The sequence below is a fragment of the Vipera ursinii genome (genome assembly GCF_947247035.1).
Source record: "Vipera ursinii genome assembly, chromosome: 1".
NCBI lineage: Eukaryota > Metazoa > Chordata > Lepidosauria > Squamata > Viperidae > Vipera > Vipera ursinii.
In genome coordinates this window covers 11,188,377-11,201,521 of record NC_139512.1, presented here as the reverse complement: position 1 = coordinate 11,201,521, position 13,145 = coordinate 11,188,377, and the positions used below count along the sequence as shown (strand labels likewise).

The window sequence follows — 13,145 nt, the reverse complement described above, 5'->3', positions numbered from 1 at the left end:
CCTGTTGGGGAAAGTTTTTTTTTTTATTCAACTTGCCCAAAAGTGGATCGCAGGTAGTCCTCACTCTATGACTATTCCAAGTTCCTGTTGACCCCCCGCAGAAGGTACATAATGCCAGTTTCAAAATCCTGACAGCCATAGATGATCTCTTTCCCCCCCCCCCCGATCATGTGATCCCATTTAGGGCACTTGGCAACTGACTTAACATTGCTGCCATTTGCAGACTTTCGAGTCATGTGACCGTGATTTTCAAGGGTTTTTTGTTGTTGTTGGTTTTTCAGTGTTTACTTCTGGTTTCCAGGGGAAAAAAATGCCCGTTTGATAAAACAGATTCGCACAACCGCCACATTCACATAACGACCAGTGCAGTAAAGGTCATAAAAACCGGTTACAGTCAGGTGACCGGTGTCATTCCAGACTCAATTACAGTCATAAGTCGAGGACTACCTGTATTCATTTTGTTTAAATTGAGGTAAATGTTCTTTAACAACCCACTCCCTCTTAAGTTAAGAGTTCACAAATTGAAATTTCATCTTACATAAATATTGTTCTGCTTTTGATAGATAAGGGGAAAGCATTAGATGGGTAGTCCGCAACTTACAACCACAACTGAGGCCAACGTATCTGCTGTTAAGTGAGCTTTGCCCCATTTGACGACTTGTCCAGCCGCAGCTGTTAAGTGAATCACTGCAGTTGTTAAATTAGTAACCTCCAGTTGTCAATTGAAGCTGGCTTCCCCATTGCCTTTGCTTGTCAGAAGGTCGCAAAAGGGGATTGTGCAATCCCAGGATGCTGCAACCATCATAAATATGTCTGTGGCCAAGCATCTGAATTTTGATCACATGACCGTGGGGATGTGCAACGGTCGTTAAGTGTGGAAAATGGCCATAAGTCACTCTTTTCAGTGCCGTTGTAACTTTGAACGGTCGCTAAGTGAACTGTTGTAAGTCGAGAACCACCTGTAGCGTCTCTCCATTTGGCTTCATTAACAAAATGACCATTGAGTTCATGGTTGTCCAGTCTTTGGGCTTGACTGGGCCTCCTTGAGTAAAGAGGAATTATCTGGGGCCCCATATAAACTATATAATCTTGTTAAACTATTCAAGCAACAAGCTTCCTTTATTTTTCTATATTTTTATTATCTTGTGCATCCTCATTACTGGCTTTCCAGTGGGCTGCAGGTTGGACACACCTGGTTTTTTAAGTTTCTCGCAAAGAGCGTTTGGGGTTTGGGGGATTCAGTCACATTAGCTTTCTTCTTCTTTCCTCTCTCCAACTGCCCATCTCTTAATCCCCTTTCTTGCTCCTAATAAGACGACATTCGTTTTGCTTGCCGCTTTTTCTTAGAAGAAAGTGACAATTTGCGTTCTGCCGCGTTACGGTGAAAAAGCCTTTGGGCGGGGTGTATGTGTTTAGCTTTCTTAAGAGCCTTGGTGGAGCAGTTGGCTAATGCCTCCTTAAGTAACACCAGCTGCCTGCAATTAGTGCAGGTTCGCATCCCACCAGGCTCAAGGTTGACTCAGCCTTCCATCCTTCCGAGGTAGGTAAAATGAGGACCCAGATTGTTGGGGGCAATTAAGCTGACTTTGTAATAATGCCGCTTGGGGTGGGTGTGAAAGCCCTAATAAGCAGGCACATACATAGAATGAAGGCTACTGCTAAGCTTGTAAGCCGCCCTGAGTCTTCGGAGAAGGGCGGGATATAAATGGAATTAAAATTAAAATTAAAAATAAAACATGATTTTTAAAAGAAAAAAAATGGTTAAAATTAACCATTTCGCCATCCAATCTGATTGTACGAAAAGTTGTAGGAAAGTTCCCCCCCACCCTGAAGAGATGCAATGTAACCCCCTTGGATTGTGGGCATTTTCTTTGGTATCATTCCCTTCAGCATGGCTGGCTAAGGAATTCTGGGAGTTGAAGTCCACCAGTCTTAAAAGTAGCTAAGTTTGGAGAGCCCAGATCTCAAAGAAGAAATTCTTTTCTCAGTTTCTAAGGACTTGGAAGGTTCCGATTAATGGGCCTAGCGGACATCGGTGTGTGTGTGTGTGTGTGTGTGTGTGTGTGTGTGTGTGTACATACACACACGCACATAATATTCTCAGCTCAAAATATATAAATTAATATATTCCAACTCTGTATGTCAAATATTCAGAAGCACAGTGCTGTTCAGTTGAAATTCGGACAATTTTTTTTTCTCCACAAGGGAGTGCTGGTTTTTTTGCACACAGCGATGGAGGCCTAAAGCGAAAAGGGTTTATAAAACCCAGCTGAAGGCCTAGGACTGGGGCGGCAGCACGCGTGCCCACAAAGAGGACTGCGTGCCACCTGTGGCACGTGTGCCATAGGTTCGCCACCACAGGCGTAGGTTATGTATGACATTGGGGATCAATCCAGGGCAAACATTTGATACAGCTGTATTTTTTTTCCCCAGGAGAGAAGGGTCACGGGGGATGATGGGAGACCGAGAAAGGCAGGTGAGTCACGTTCGTTGTGCATTTGAAAGGAGAGAAAGCTTGAGAGTGAAGACAATTAAACCGTGGAACAACTTGCCTCCAGAAGTTGGGTCCTCCAACACTGGAGGTTTTTTAGAACAGACTAGACAGCCATTTGTCTGAAATAATAACAGCGTTTTCTGCTCAAGCAGGGCGGTGGACTAGAAGACCTCCAAGGTCCCTTCTGACTTGTTATTTGGGGATGGTGTACGGTCTCCTGCCTTGAGCAGGGGGTTGGTTTAGACGACCTCTTGAGGTCTCTTCCAGCCCTATTAATTCTGTGTTAACTGCCATTCCTTAAAAAAAAAAAAAAGGAAGCTTCAGGTTTCAATTGCATATACATTTTCGAAATTTTCTCTTAACGCTCTGGAGCATTTTTGAGAAAGCAGCGCTTTGCAGCTCTTGAAAGCAGACCTTGCAAAGTCCTAGTGCCTCAAGCTGGTTGGTTTTTCTTAGTTCAGTTGCTGGTGTTTCTTTTAGGGCAGGCGAGCTGCCAGACAAAACAAGAACTGATTGAAATGCCTACTGCAGCCTTTGTGTCTCTCTGCCCTACCTTTGACTTCCCTTTGTACTAGGGCAGGGGTCTTCAAACTTGGCCACTTTTAAGACTTGTGGACTTCAACTCCCAGAATTCCTCAGCCAGCCCTCAGGGCTGGCTGAGGAATTCTGGGAGTTGAGGTCCACAAGTCTTAAAAGTGGCCAAGCTTGGAGAACCCCTGTACTAGGGAACCTGCTGCATAGCTTCAGAAATCTTGCCTGCACCCCACCTAGCCTTCCTTCACATACCAGTTGGAAAAAAAAGAGCCTTGGTGGAGCAGTGGGCTAATGCCTCCTTAAGTAACACCAGCTGCCTGCAATTAGTGCAGGTTCGCATCCCACCAGGCTCAAGGTTGACTCAGCCTTCCATCCTTCCGAGGTAGGTAAAATGAGGACCCAGATTGTTGGGGGCAATTAAGCTGAGTTTGTAATAATGCCGCTTGGGGTGTATGTGAAAGCCCTAATAAGCAGGCATATACATAGAATGAAGGCTACTGCTAAGCTTGTAAGCCGCCCTGAGTCTTCGGAGAAGGGCGGGATATAAATGGAATTAAAATAAAATAAAATAAATAAATAATTGTTCTTGTCTCCTTCCCCTCTTTCAGCACTATGCAGAGGAACGCCACCGGGATCCAGATCGCCACTCCAGAGAAGGTTGGGGCAGCTATGGGTCGGACCGGCGCATGAACGAGGGGCGGCGAATACCTCCACCGTCCCGGTGAGTGGCTTCTGGGTGATCACATTCAAATGGTGTTGGGAGTCCAGAAACCAGTTAAATACAAACAGAACGTGGGTGTAGGGAGTCCGCGACTTTTCACGGCAGCCATTGAGACCAGAATTTCCCTCCTGTTAAGTGATCTGGTCGTAAAGGGCAACTGCGTCATTCCGCAGTGGCAATGCCTGCCCTCTTGGTTGCCGTTGTTAATCGAATCCGACGTTCGTTCGATTCGGCAACTTTCTGCCAGCTTCCCCACAGCCAAAGTCAGTGGGGAAGCTGGCAGGAAGTGGTAAGTCCCAGGCTTGCAGGTAAGTAAGTGGCTGCTTTTGGGGGGGGGGTTGTTGAAGATGTACCATGTGGGTTAGTGAGAGGGAGCCTTAAGAGGTGCTGCGTGGGTTGGGTAGGGTGGGTGAGGGTTTATCAGAATAACAAGAGTTGGAAGGGACCTTGCCAGTGATGGCAAACATTTAGACACTGAGCGCCCAAAAACTGCCCTGCCCCGCTCTGCCGCCCGCCTCACCGTCGCCCACCCCCTGCCCCACCCGCAGAGCCACCTACCACCTCCACGGCCCGCCACAGCAGATCACCCAGGCAGCCCTGCAGTGCCATGGTGGCCACGCCTTCCGCCTGCATCCCCGCAGCATCATCTGCACACGATGGGGTCACGAGGGTGGAGTCTTGTCCCGGCTGCCATGTCCTTGGCTGCAGTGCTTCACGCGGGCCACGCCCGGGGCGACTCTCCTCCACGGGTATGCTGATGAGGAGGGGGAGGCAGGGCTGGGGCAACGGTGCGCGTGCCCACGGAGAGGGTTCTGCGGGCCACCACTGGCACGCGGGCCATAGGTTTGCCATCGCTAGCCTATGCCATTTCAGACAAATCTATCCAGTCTCTTCTTGAAAATCCCCACTTGTTGGAGCACCTACAACTTCTAGAGCAAAATGGTTCCATTGATTAATTATTCTGACCCTCAGGAAATTCCTCCTTAGTTCCAGGTTGCTTCTCTCCTTGATTAGTTTCCATCTGTTGCTTCGTGTCCTGCCTTCGTGTGTTTTGGAAAATCGGGTGAAACGCCCTCTTCTTTGTGGCAGCCACAGCGTGACGTAAATGCAAAAGGCCTGGGGGAGAGTGGAGGAGACTTAATCCCAGTGATTTACAACCTTCCCTGCCGGCTTCCCCATTGCCTTGCTGGGGGATCCAGAAGGAAAGTTAGCAAATGGTGATAGTGGGGCGCTTGGCAACCAGGCGTAAGTGCACCTAGATTGCCAAGCACCCAGGTAGGACCATCCAGGTAGGAGGACCTACTAGGCCCAAAGGACCCAGGCATAACCACCATAGGAGTGAGTAAGTGAATCAATGTATTCCTATGGGCATTTCTTGTCTGAAAAGGCCAGAAGCATTATAAATCCCTATCCTGTGACTGAGGAATGCCGCAGTCAAGGATAAAAGCTGAGTTAGTTCCCAAGTGCCCAAAATACGCCCGTGTGACCACAGAATTCTAGGCAGCCATGGAAATTCCAAAACTGGCCATAAGCAGTTGTTTGAGGGTCCGTCGTAACTTCGAGCCCTCGCTAAGCAAGTGGACCTTAAGCGACACTTCCTACAGCTAGTTGGTTTATTTATTAATCAAACTTCTGTACCACCCATCGTATTTCCTTGACTCTGGGCGAGCTTACATATAAAAAGAGGAGAATCACACGAAGGCCGTAATTCCAAGCAAAACTGGATTAAAACAGAGGTAAAAAGAATAGTTGCTGAGTTAAAAGGCCAAGGAAATGCCTTTGACCCACCAGCCACTCCAGGGATGGCACTGACACTCTTACATGCTCCCTCCCCCTCTCCCCCCCCTGGCCAGTTGGGAGAACCAGGTCTTAACCAGAAGGCAAGAGAGTCAGTGCTGGCTTCACCATGGGCTAATACAGGGGTCTTCAAACTTGGCCCTTTTATGACTGGTGGACTTCAACTCCCAGAATTGGCTGAAGAATTCTTGGACCTGAAGTCCACCAGTCATAAAAGGGCCAAGTTTGAAGACCCCCTGGGCTAATAAATCATGGGAGCTTCAGAGATTTCAACTCAAATTAACCTCTCTGGACAGCCTTCTAAAAAACCCATTTATTTTTTAATTTGTAAACTCAGAATGGTGCAGAGAAGACGGCTGCTTCTTTAGCGTTTAGCAATCCTAACGGTGGAAAAAAGCTTTTGCTGATCCAAACAGCCAATACGGTAACATTGGCTAGTATAAATGTCCCGTGGGGTTTCTCTTGGGCTTATCAGGATGGTTCATAAATAGAGTAGACGTAGCACTGTGACTCTTACCGGTGTCTCTTTTTTAAAAAAAAAAAGTTTTTAAAACCCGTTAAAACATTTATCAGCTTTCCTGTCTGTGGGTAGTTTTTGTGACGACCTGGACCTGCAAGCTTTCAGGATTGTATGTGTTTTGGGGGGGGGGAAACAACTACCACTGGATCCATGACAAACTCCTTGCCTTTCAGAGATGGACGTGAATGGGGGGATCACGTTAGAAAATTTGAAGGCCACCCCGATCGCTCCTGGCCAGGCAACGATGATGGGGGCCCACCAGGACGTGATCATGAGCGATGGCGAGGTAATTAATTTTTTTCCCCTTTCCGTTGTTAAAGCTCCAGTTGTTTAGGCTTTGGGGGTAAGTTGTAGGCAAGTTTGGCCCTTCAGGACTAACTTAAGATCCTTTTCTGCGTGGAACAGAAAAGCCAGGGATGGATAGATAGATAGATAGATAGATAGATAGATAGATAGATAGATAGATAGATAGATAGATAGATAGATGATAGATAGATAGATAGATAGATAGATAGATGATAGATACATAGATACATAGATACATACATAGATACATACATAGATAGATAGATAGATAGATAGATAGATAGATAGATAGATAGATACCCCGTATATACTTGAGTATAAGCCGAATTTTTCAGCCCACTTTTTGGGCTGTCTTGTCTCCCAAAGCAGGTCACATCAATTCCACAGTTTTTGTTTTGTTTTGTTTTTTAAAAAAAGGGACTTTACTTCAGGCTTTCTGCTTTTGAAGTGAAAGGAAGTCACAAAGGGTGATTTGAAGAAATGAAGGGTCGTTTCTTCCAACATTGAGCTGACCCACCTTCCCTTTTTTTGTTGGTGTCCTTTTTTGAATGGTGCTCAGTGCACCCTGGCTAACATCCAGATATTCCCCTCTTTTCAGCTCCAGTCCCAGGGTAGTTAAGCCTGGGGGGGGGGTACAGCAAGATCCATATGTTGTCTGTTCCTTGATGTCAGGGCTCTTTATATTTGGACAGAAGGAGACATCAGTTGGTGCTTAAACAGCTTTGGGGAATGGTATTTATAATCTTACAGACAGGTTCCTACAAAGGAAGCTCTGTTCCCAGAGTCTGATGGGTTCCGTATTAATAGAAGGGAGTATTTCAAGGGACTGCCCTTGAAAACCACCCGGAGGCTTCAGCTGGTGCAGAGTGCAGCTGCACGGGTAGTGATGGGAGCTCCCCGATACTCCCATATAACACCTCTGCTCCACGAGCTGCATTGGTTACCGGTTGCCCTCCGGGTGAGATTTAAGGTGCTGGTACTTACCTTTAAAGCCCTACATGGCTTAGGCCCGGGATACTTGCAGGACCATCTGCTACCGGGAACGAATTCCCATCGCCCAGTACGCTCACACAGAGAAGGCCTCCTCAGGGTACCGTCGGCTAGACAATGTCGGCTGGCGACCCCCAGGGGAAGAGCCTTCTCTGTGGGAGCGCCAGTCCTATGGAACCAGCTCCCCCCTGAGCTTCGGATGGCCCCAGATCTCCAGTCCTTTCTCCGCGGCCTCAAAACACTCCTTTTCCACCTGGCTGACCTGGACTGACAGGCATTTTAATTATATTTACAATTTTTAATTTATTTTTAATTTTTAATTTTAATTTATTGCACAGATGATTTTAATTTTATTTTTATTTTAATTTCTGTACTTATTATATGTTATTGTTGTTAGCTGCCCTGAGTCCTTCGGGAGATAGGGTGGGATATAAATCCCATAAATAAATAAATTTGTAGCTCAGGATTGACCTGTCGACTCCTTGATCCCCTTTGATCATCTTTGTTTTCTTGCAGACGCTTCATGAGCCTTCTAGATAACATCATCAGTGCTGGAAGGCAGTGTGGGGTTGGCTCTCCGTTGATATAAAGCCGTGGTGGCGAACCTATGGCACGGGTGCCACAGGCGGTACGCCGAGCCCTCTCTGTGGGCACGTGCGCCGTCGTCCCAGTCCTAGGCCTTCAGCTGGGCTTTATGTGTTCGCTTTAGGCCTCCGCCACCGTGTGCAAAAAAAAAAAAAAAAGGTTCAGTCAAATCATCAATCAATTTCAACTTCTCGCAGGGGGGGAAAGATCTCTCGCAAAGTTGGAATTGATTGATTGGACTTTTTAGTCCCACCCAGTCTGCCGTTACCACCAAAGCCACGCCCACCCAAAGGCCCACGCCCACCCGGCACCCGAGGATAGATAAGTGGGTTTGGGGTTGCAATTTGGGCACTTTATATCACTGATATAAAGGGACTTGCCGCTATCCACTCAAGACAAACAATCCAATAATAAGCGGCAGCCGAATTAAAGAACTACCAAGAAGAGAACAACACCCGACAAGGCAAACCCCAGTATATAAACAGAAACCAAACCCCATTTGCCTTCTGGCACTGATGGCGTTACCCGGTAAGGTCATGAAAACACAACCAAGGCCAGAGAGCACCAAGGGCCCCGCGTTCCTCTTCCTCTCCACAGATCTCGCCCCCTACTAGCACTGACGACGTTACCTAGTTGGGTCATGAGATGTCTTGCAAAAGAAGACCAAGCTCATCTCGGGGAGCGCCCCCACAGTTTCGGAATTGCTCCCCTTCCAAGCCTTCCTTTTCACGTCCTTGTGTGAGGCTGAAATGGAGGAAACATGACAGTTTCAGAGCAGTTCAGGCCTGCAAGTGTGAATTAACTGCCGTCTTTCCTAGGTGGGGGCAGGGAACGGCGTGGCCACGTAATGCCGCGAGGTGGAATGTCTGGGTAAGAAGCCTTCAGCCTTCTGAATTCAGAGTAAGGTTAACCTTTTCTCATTACGCATTTTGACCCTAATAGCAAAACCGAGACAGTGTTTATGCAGCTCTTGTTTCCCCCTCTACTTTCCAAACTGTCACTTCCTCTCCCAGTGCGGCGGGGTGGGGGGGTTAACGTTGTATTATCTAGCAGCTCTCTTTAAGAGGATCCGATGGGACCCGTTTCTGGGTTTTTCAGATGCATGTTTTCCTTGCAGTTCAATCTTTCGGCTCTCGGATTACTTAAATTTTATTCTTGCCTTTCCTTGAAGTGGGGGGGAGGGATGGGAAAGACGGTCTAGCCCAGCATTTCTCAACTTTGGGACCAAGTGATGCTCGAACGCCCAGAATTCCCCAAGCAGGAGGCTAGCTCGGGAACTCTGGGAAGTCGAAGTCACGCAGGCAGGCTGGAGTATTCTGGGGAGTTCACACCCATCCTTTCTGGGAATTAAAAAAGTCCACGTATCCTGGCTGTTAAGGTTGCCAAGGTGGGGGAAACTCTGGCGCAGGAAAGGCCGCCCGATCCAAACCGTGGAAGTGCAGCAGCCGGGCGAGTTCCTTTTAAAGAGGAAGGACCGTGGAGCGCAGCTGGGGATGGGAGCAGGGGACCTGACTTGCTGTCCTCCCTTCCTCATGGTGGTCTCCCCATCCCTCTTTTTCTCTCTTCCAGACAAGGAGGATTCATTCCAGGTGGCCCGCAGGAACAGACTGCCCAGGAAGAGGGCTTTGCAGGACAAGAGAGGGCAGACCGACCCAGCGACCCCCGGTTCAGCCATCACTATTGAATGTTTTTATTGTTTTTAACTGTACAAATGGCAACCAAGACTAGGGACAAAAGATGCTCGACACTACGACTCAGTGTACCACTGAATGTGACCTTTAAGTTGACCTTTCATTCTTTCACTTCCTAGCTCAGTATGTGAAGCCGTTCATACATACATACATATATATATATTATTATTATTTTTGGTAATGTGTTCCTGTAGGTGCCTGCCGCACATGCTCATCCTTTGAAAGAAAACGTGTTTCTTTTACGAGGCATTCCATTTTCTATAAATAAAGGGGGGGAAAAAAGTACAGTTTACAATTACTCGGGATACCGGCTCTGAGGGCTCTTCCAAGAAGTGGCCTGCCTAAAACACCTCCCAGGAGTTGGGGAGTAAGAGCCGTGGTGGCGCAGTAGTTAAGGTGAAGTATTGCAGGCTAACTCTGCCGACAGCCAGGAGTTCGAGTCTAACCGGGTCAAGGTTGACTCAGCCTTCCATCCATCTATCTGTCTATCATCCATCTTTCTATCTGAAGAGCCCTGATGGCACAGTGCTTAGAATGCAGTATTGCAGGCTGACTGCTCCCTGCCAGCAGTTCAATCCTGACCAGCTCAAGGCTGACTCAGCCTCCCATCTTTTCTAAGTCGGTAAAATGAGGACCCCAGATTGTTGGGGGTGATATGCTTAGAGAGGGCTGTGAAGCGCGATATAAGTCTAAGTGCTGTTGCTATTGGTCTAGAACAGGGATGTCCAACCGTGGCCACTTTTAAGACCTGTGGACTTTTAATTCCCAGGATTAAAAGCCATGGGTGTTGAACACCACAAGTCTTCAAAGTGGCCAGGATTGGGTACCCCCGGTGTGTCAATTCTGAGGTAGTTTTGGAGTCCACATTTCTGTATTGCTTAAGCCAATCTACTAACACAAGAACAGGCTTAGGTGATGAAGCTTGAATGCAAAGATTGCTTGCTTTGCAGGTTGAACCAAACGTGCTCCTCACGTCCCTCGTGTTCTATGATTCAATCATTAATTTTGCCCTTCTCTGTGCAGCGGAACAGAGCTCTTTCAGCCAAAGGCGCTAGGCCAGCAATGGCAAGTGTCAAAAATTCAGAAAATGCCTAACTTCATCCCACTGACGTGTCTCGCACACACAAAAAACGATCTTAAAAACATTCTCGCAAATGAAGACAAACGCACGTGTCCCAGGATAGTGTTACAGGACGCAATCAAGGTTGGTCACTAGGACCAGAGATTTAGTCTTCCAAGCTCTTGGACTCCAACCGGAGCCCATCCTCGGGGAACGTCTCTCTAGCAGAGTGTGTGCTTTGAGCTTTTCCGTGTGTGGTATTTATATGGTGCCTGTTATGTGTGGCTTTTTACTTGTTGATTGGGGTGTTGGATGACTGTCGTGGTTCCCTTTGAGGAATCCGACAAAGTAAGCATAGCTAAGACGATCCAATCTCTAATGCAAAACTTTATTGAGCAAATTATATTGGCACAGATGAAAGGAAAACCAGCTCTGGCTATTTGGTGCGAAAGCAATATATTAAAAAGTATAGAAACTCCCCGCCTGAGAGTGCAGGTCACATTACCTAATTAAATCTTCAGGCAATTATGATGAGAAAAAATTCGTGCAACTCTGGTAAACAATATCTTGCTTGGCCATAGTTCTCAGGCTCAGCCTCCTAAGTACTTGATAAGCTGGGGGTAAATCAATGCTCCTGTTGACTGACGATGTTTCCCAGGTTTCAATCACTTCCCTGGCTGTTTTTGTACCTGCTCATCCGACAATCTTAATAGCTGCAAAACTGAATGAAGACTAAACCTCTGGAGACCCAGCCAGATTGGATCCTGCAAAAAGAATTTTCTATCTCTTCTCTTCCCCTGCCCCCATGTAAGCCACCCTGAACTGTTGACGCTTGACAGCAATGCGAAAGCTGGGCCTGGATTAGGAGCCCAGGCCTCAACTTCAGCCTAGCGCCACCACGGCCGCTCAAAAAGACCCACTTGCACTTTTCCGCTGGCCCAGCACTGCCCCTGTGATCTTACATGTGCTGTTTACCTTCAGGCGGTGTTCTCTTCTGAGAGGCCCCTTGGCCTATCCAGAGCTGCCTTGGGTCACAAGAGGCCTTTGTGCCGTAGCTTTGGAGGATGCTCTTCTGCAGTCCTGAAAAAACTGATTTTGGAGGCCACATGAGAGCACACTCACTCATCCACAACCTCTGAAAATCCTGCAAGACCTGCGCCTGTCTTCATACATGGCCCAGGAAGGCCCAATTCATCCCTTATCCCCACACTGGGTCTTTCCCACCACACCCGCCCGAGGACCGTCCTTAAGCTTGTGAGAGAATGGAGCCACTAATTTCATGAGTACCAAATATCTGCAACAGGCAAAGGAGAACACTGACAATCGGAAAGGACTACAGGCACTCCTTGACTTAACAACTGTTTAGTGACTTCAAAGTTACAACCACACTGAAAAAAGTGACTGGGCCATTTTTCACACGACCGTTGCACCATCCCCATGGTCATGTGATCCAAATTCAGATGCTTGCCAGCTAGTTTGTACTTAATAACAGCGTCCTGGGGTTTGGGACCTTCTGACAAGCAACGTCAATGGGGGAAGCCAGGTTCACTTAACAACCAAGTTACTCACTTAACAATTGCAATGATTCACTTAGCAACAGCGGCAAGAAAAGTTGCAAAATGGGGCAAAACCCGCTTGGCGAATGTTTCTCTTAGCAACGTAAACTTTGGACTCAATTGTGGCCGTAAGTTGGGGACTGGCTGTAAATATAATTTGGAATGAAGAAGCAGATAATTTACCAGGTCATAATACCCCTAGTGAGAATTCACTTAACAGTGTTGGAAAAAGTAGCTTTATAACCAGTCCTCAGACCTAATGGCCAGACCGGTGTACCAGTTATGTAATTTACACATGCAAGCTTCACAGCTGGCTTATAACAAGCAACGCCAGTGGAGAAATTGGCAATAAGATACAATTAATCCTTCTGTTGTGGTTAACAACCTGCAGTGATTGCTTAATGACAACTGCAGAACTGATTTAAAGTCTGGCATGGTCACTTAATAGGGACACGGTGGCTCAGTGGGTTAGGATGCTGAGCTTGTCAATCAGAAGGTCAGCAGTTTGGCGGGTCAAATCCCAAGTGCCGCGTTACAGAGTGAGCGCCTGTTACTCGTCCCAGCTTCTGCCAACCTAGCAGTTCGAAAGCACATAAAAATGCAAGTAGAAAAATAGGGACCACTCCGGTGGGAAGGTAACAGCGTTCCGTGCGCCTTTGGCATGTAGTCATGCCGGCCACATGACCATGGAGATGTCCTTGGACAAGCGCTGGCTCTTCGGCTTTGAAATGGAGATGAGCACCGGCCCCTAGAGTCGGAAACGACTAGCGCGCATGTGCGGGGGAACCTTTACCTTTTATGGTCACTTAATGACGGCTCAACAAGAGAGGTGCCAGTCCCAATTGCAGTTGTTAAATGAGGATTACCTGCATTGTGATGAAAGCGGTCCAA

General features: G+C 47.4%; 1 protein-coding gene and 1 long non-coding RNA gene across 3 annotated transcripts in view; both read left to right on the top strand.

Moving 5' to 3' along the window:
- Window positions 1-9,880, top strand: part of SAFB (scaffold attachment factor B) — a 38,694-nt gene extending 28,814 nt beyond the window's left edge. The window contains exons 17-21 of one of the 2 annotated variants that reach the window (XM_083363335.1): window positions 2,434-2,476; window positions 3,637-3,749; window positions 6,240-6,352; window positions 8,766-8,817; window positions 9,517-9,880. In XM_083363335.1, coding sequence (XP_083219461.1) covers window positions 2,434-2,476; window positions 3,637-3,749; window positions 6,240-6,352; window positions 8,766-8,817; window positions 9,517-9,631 — 436 coding nt within the window. In that variant the 3' untranslated portion in view covers window positions 9,632-9,880. Of the gene's footprint in view, window positions 1-2,433; window positions 2,477-3,636; window positions 3,750-6,239; window positions 6,353-8,765; window positions 8,848-9,516 lie in introns of both variants that reach the window. The other variant, XM_083363336.1, reaches the window with a different exon arrangement.
- Window positions 1-13,145, top strand: part of LOC310641964 — a 222,014-nt gene that overhangs the window by 75,475 nt on the left and 133,394 nt on the right. The window lies entirely within an intron of this gene.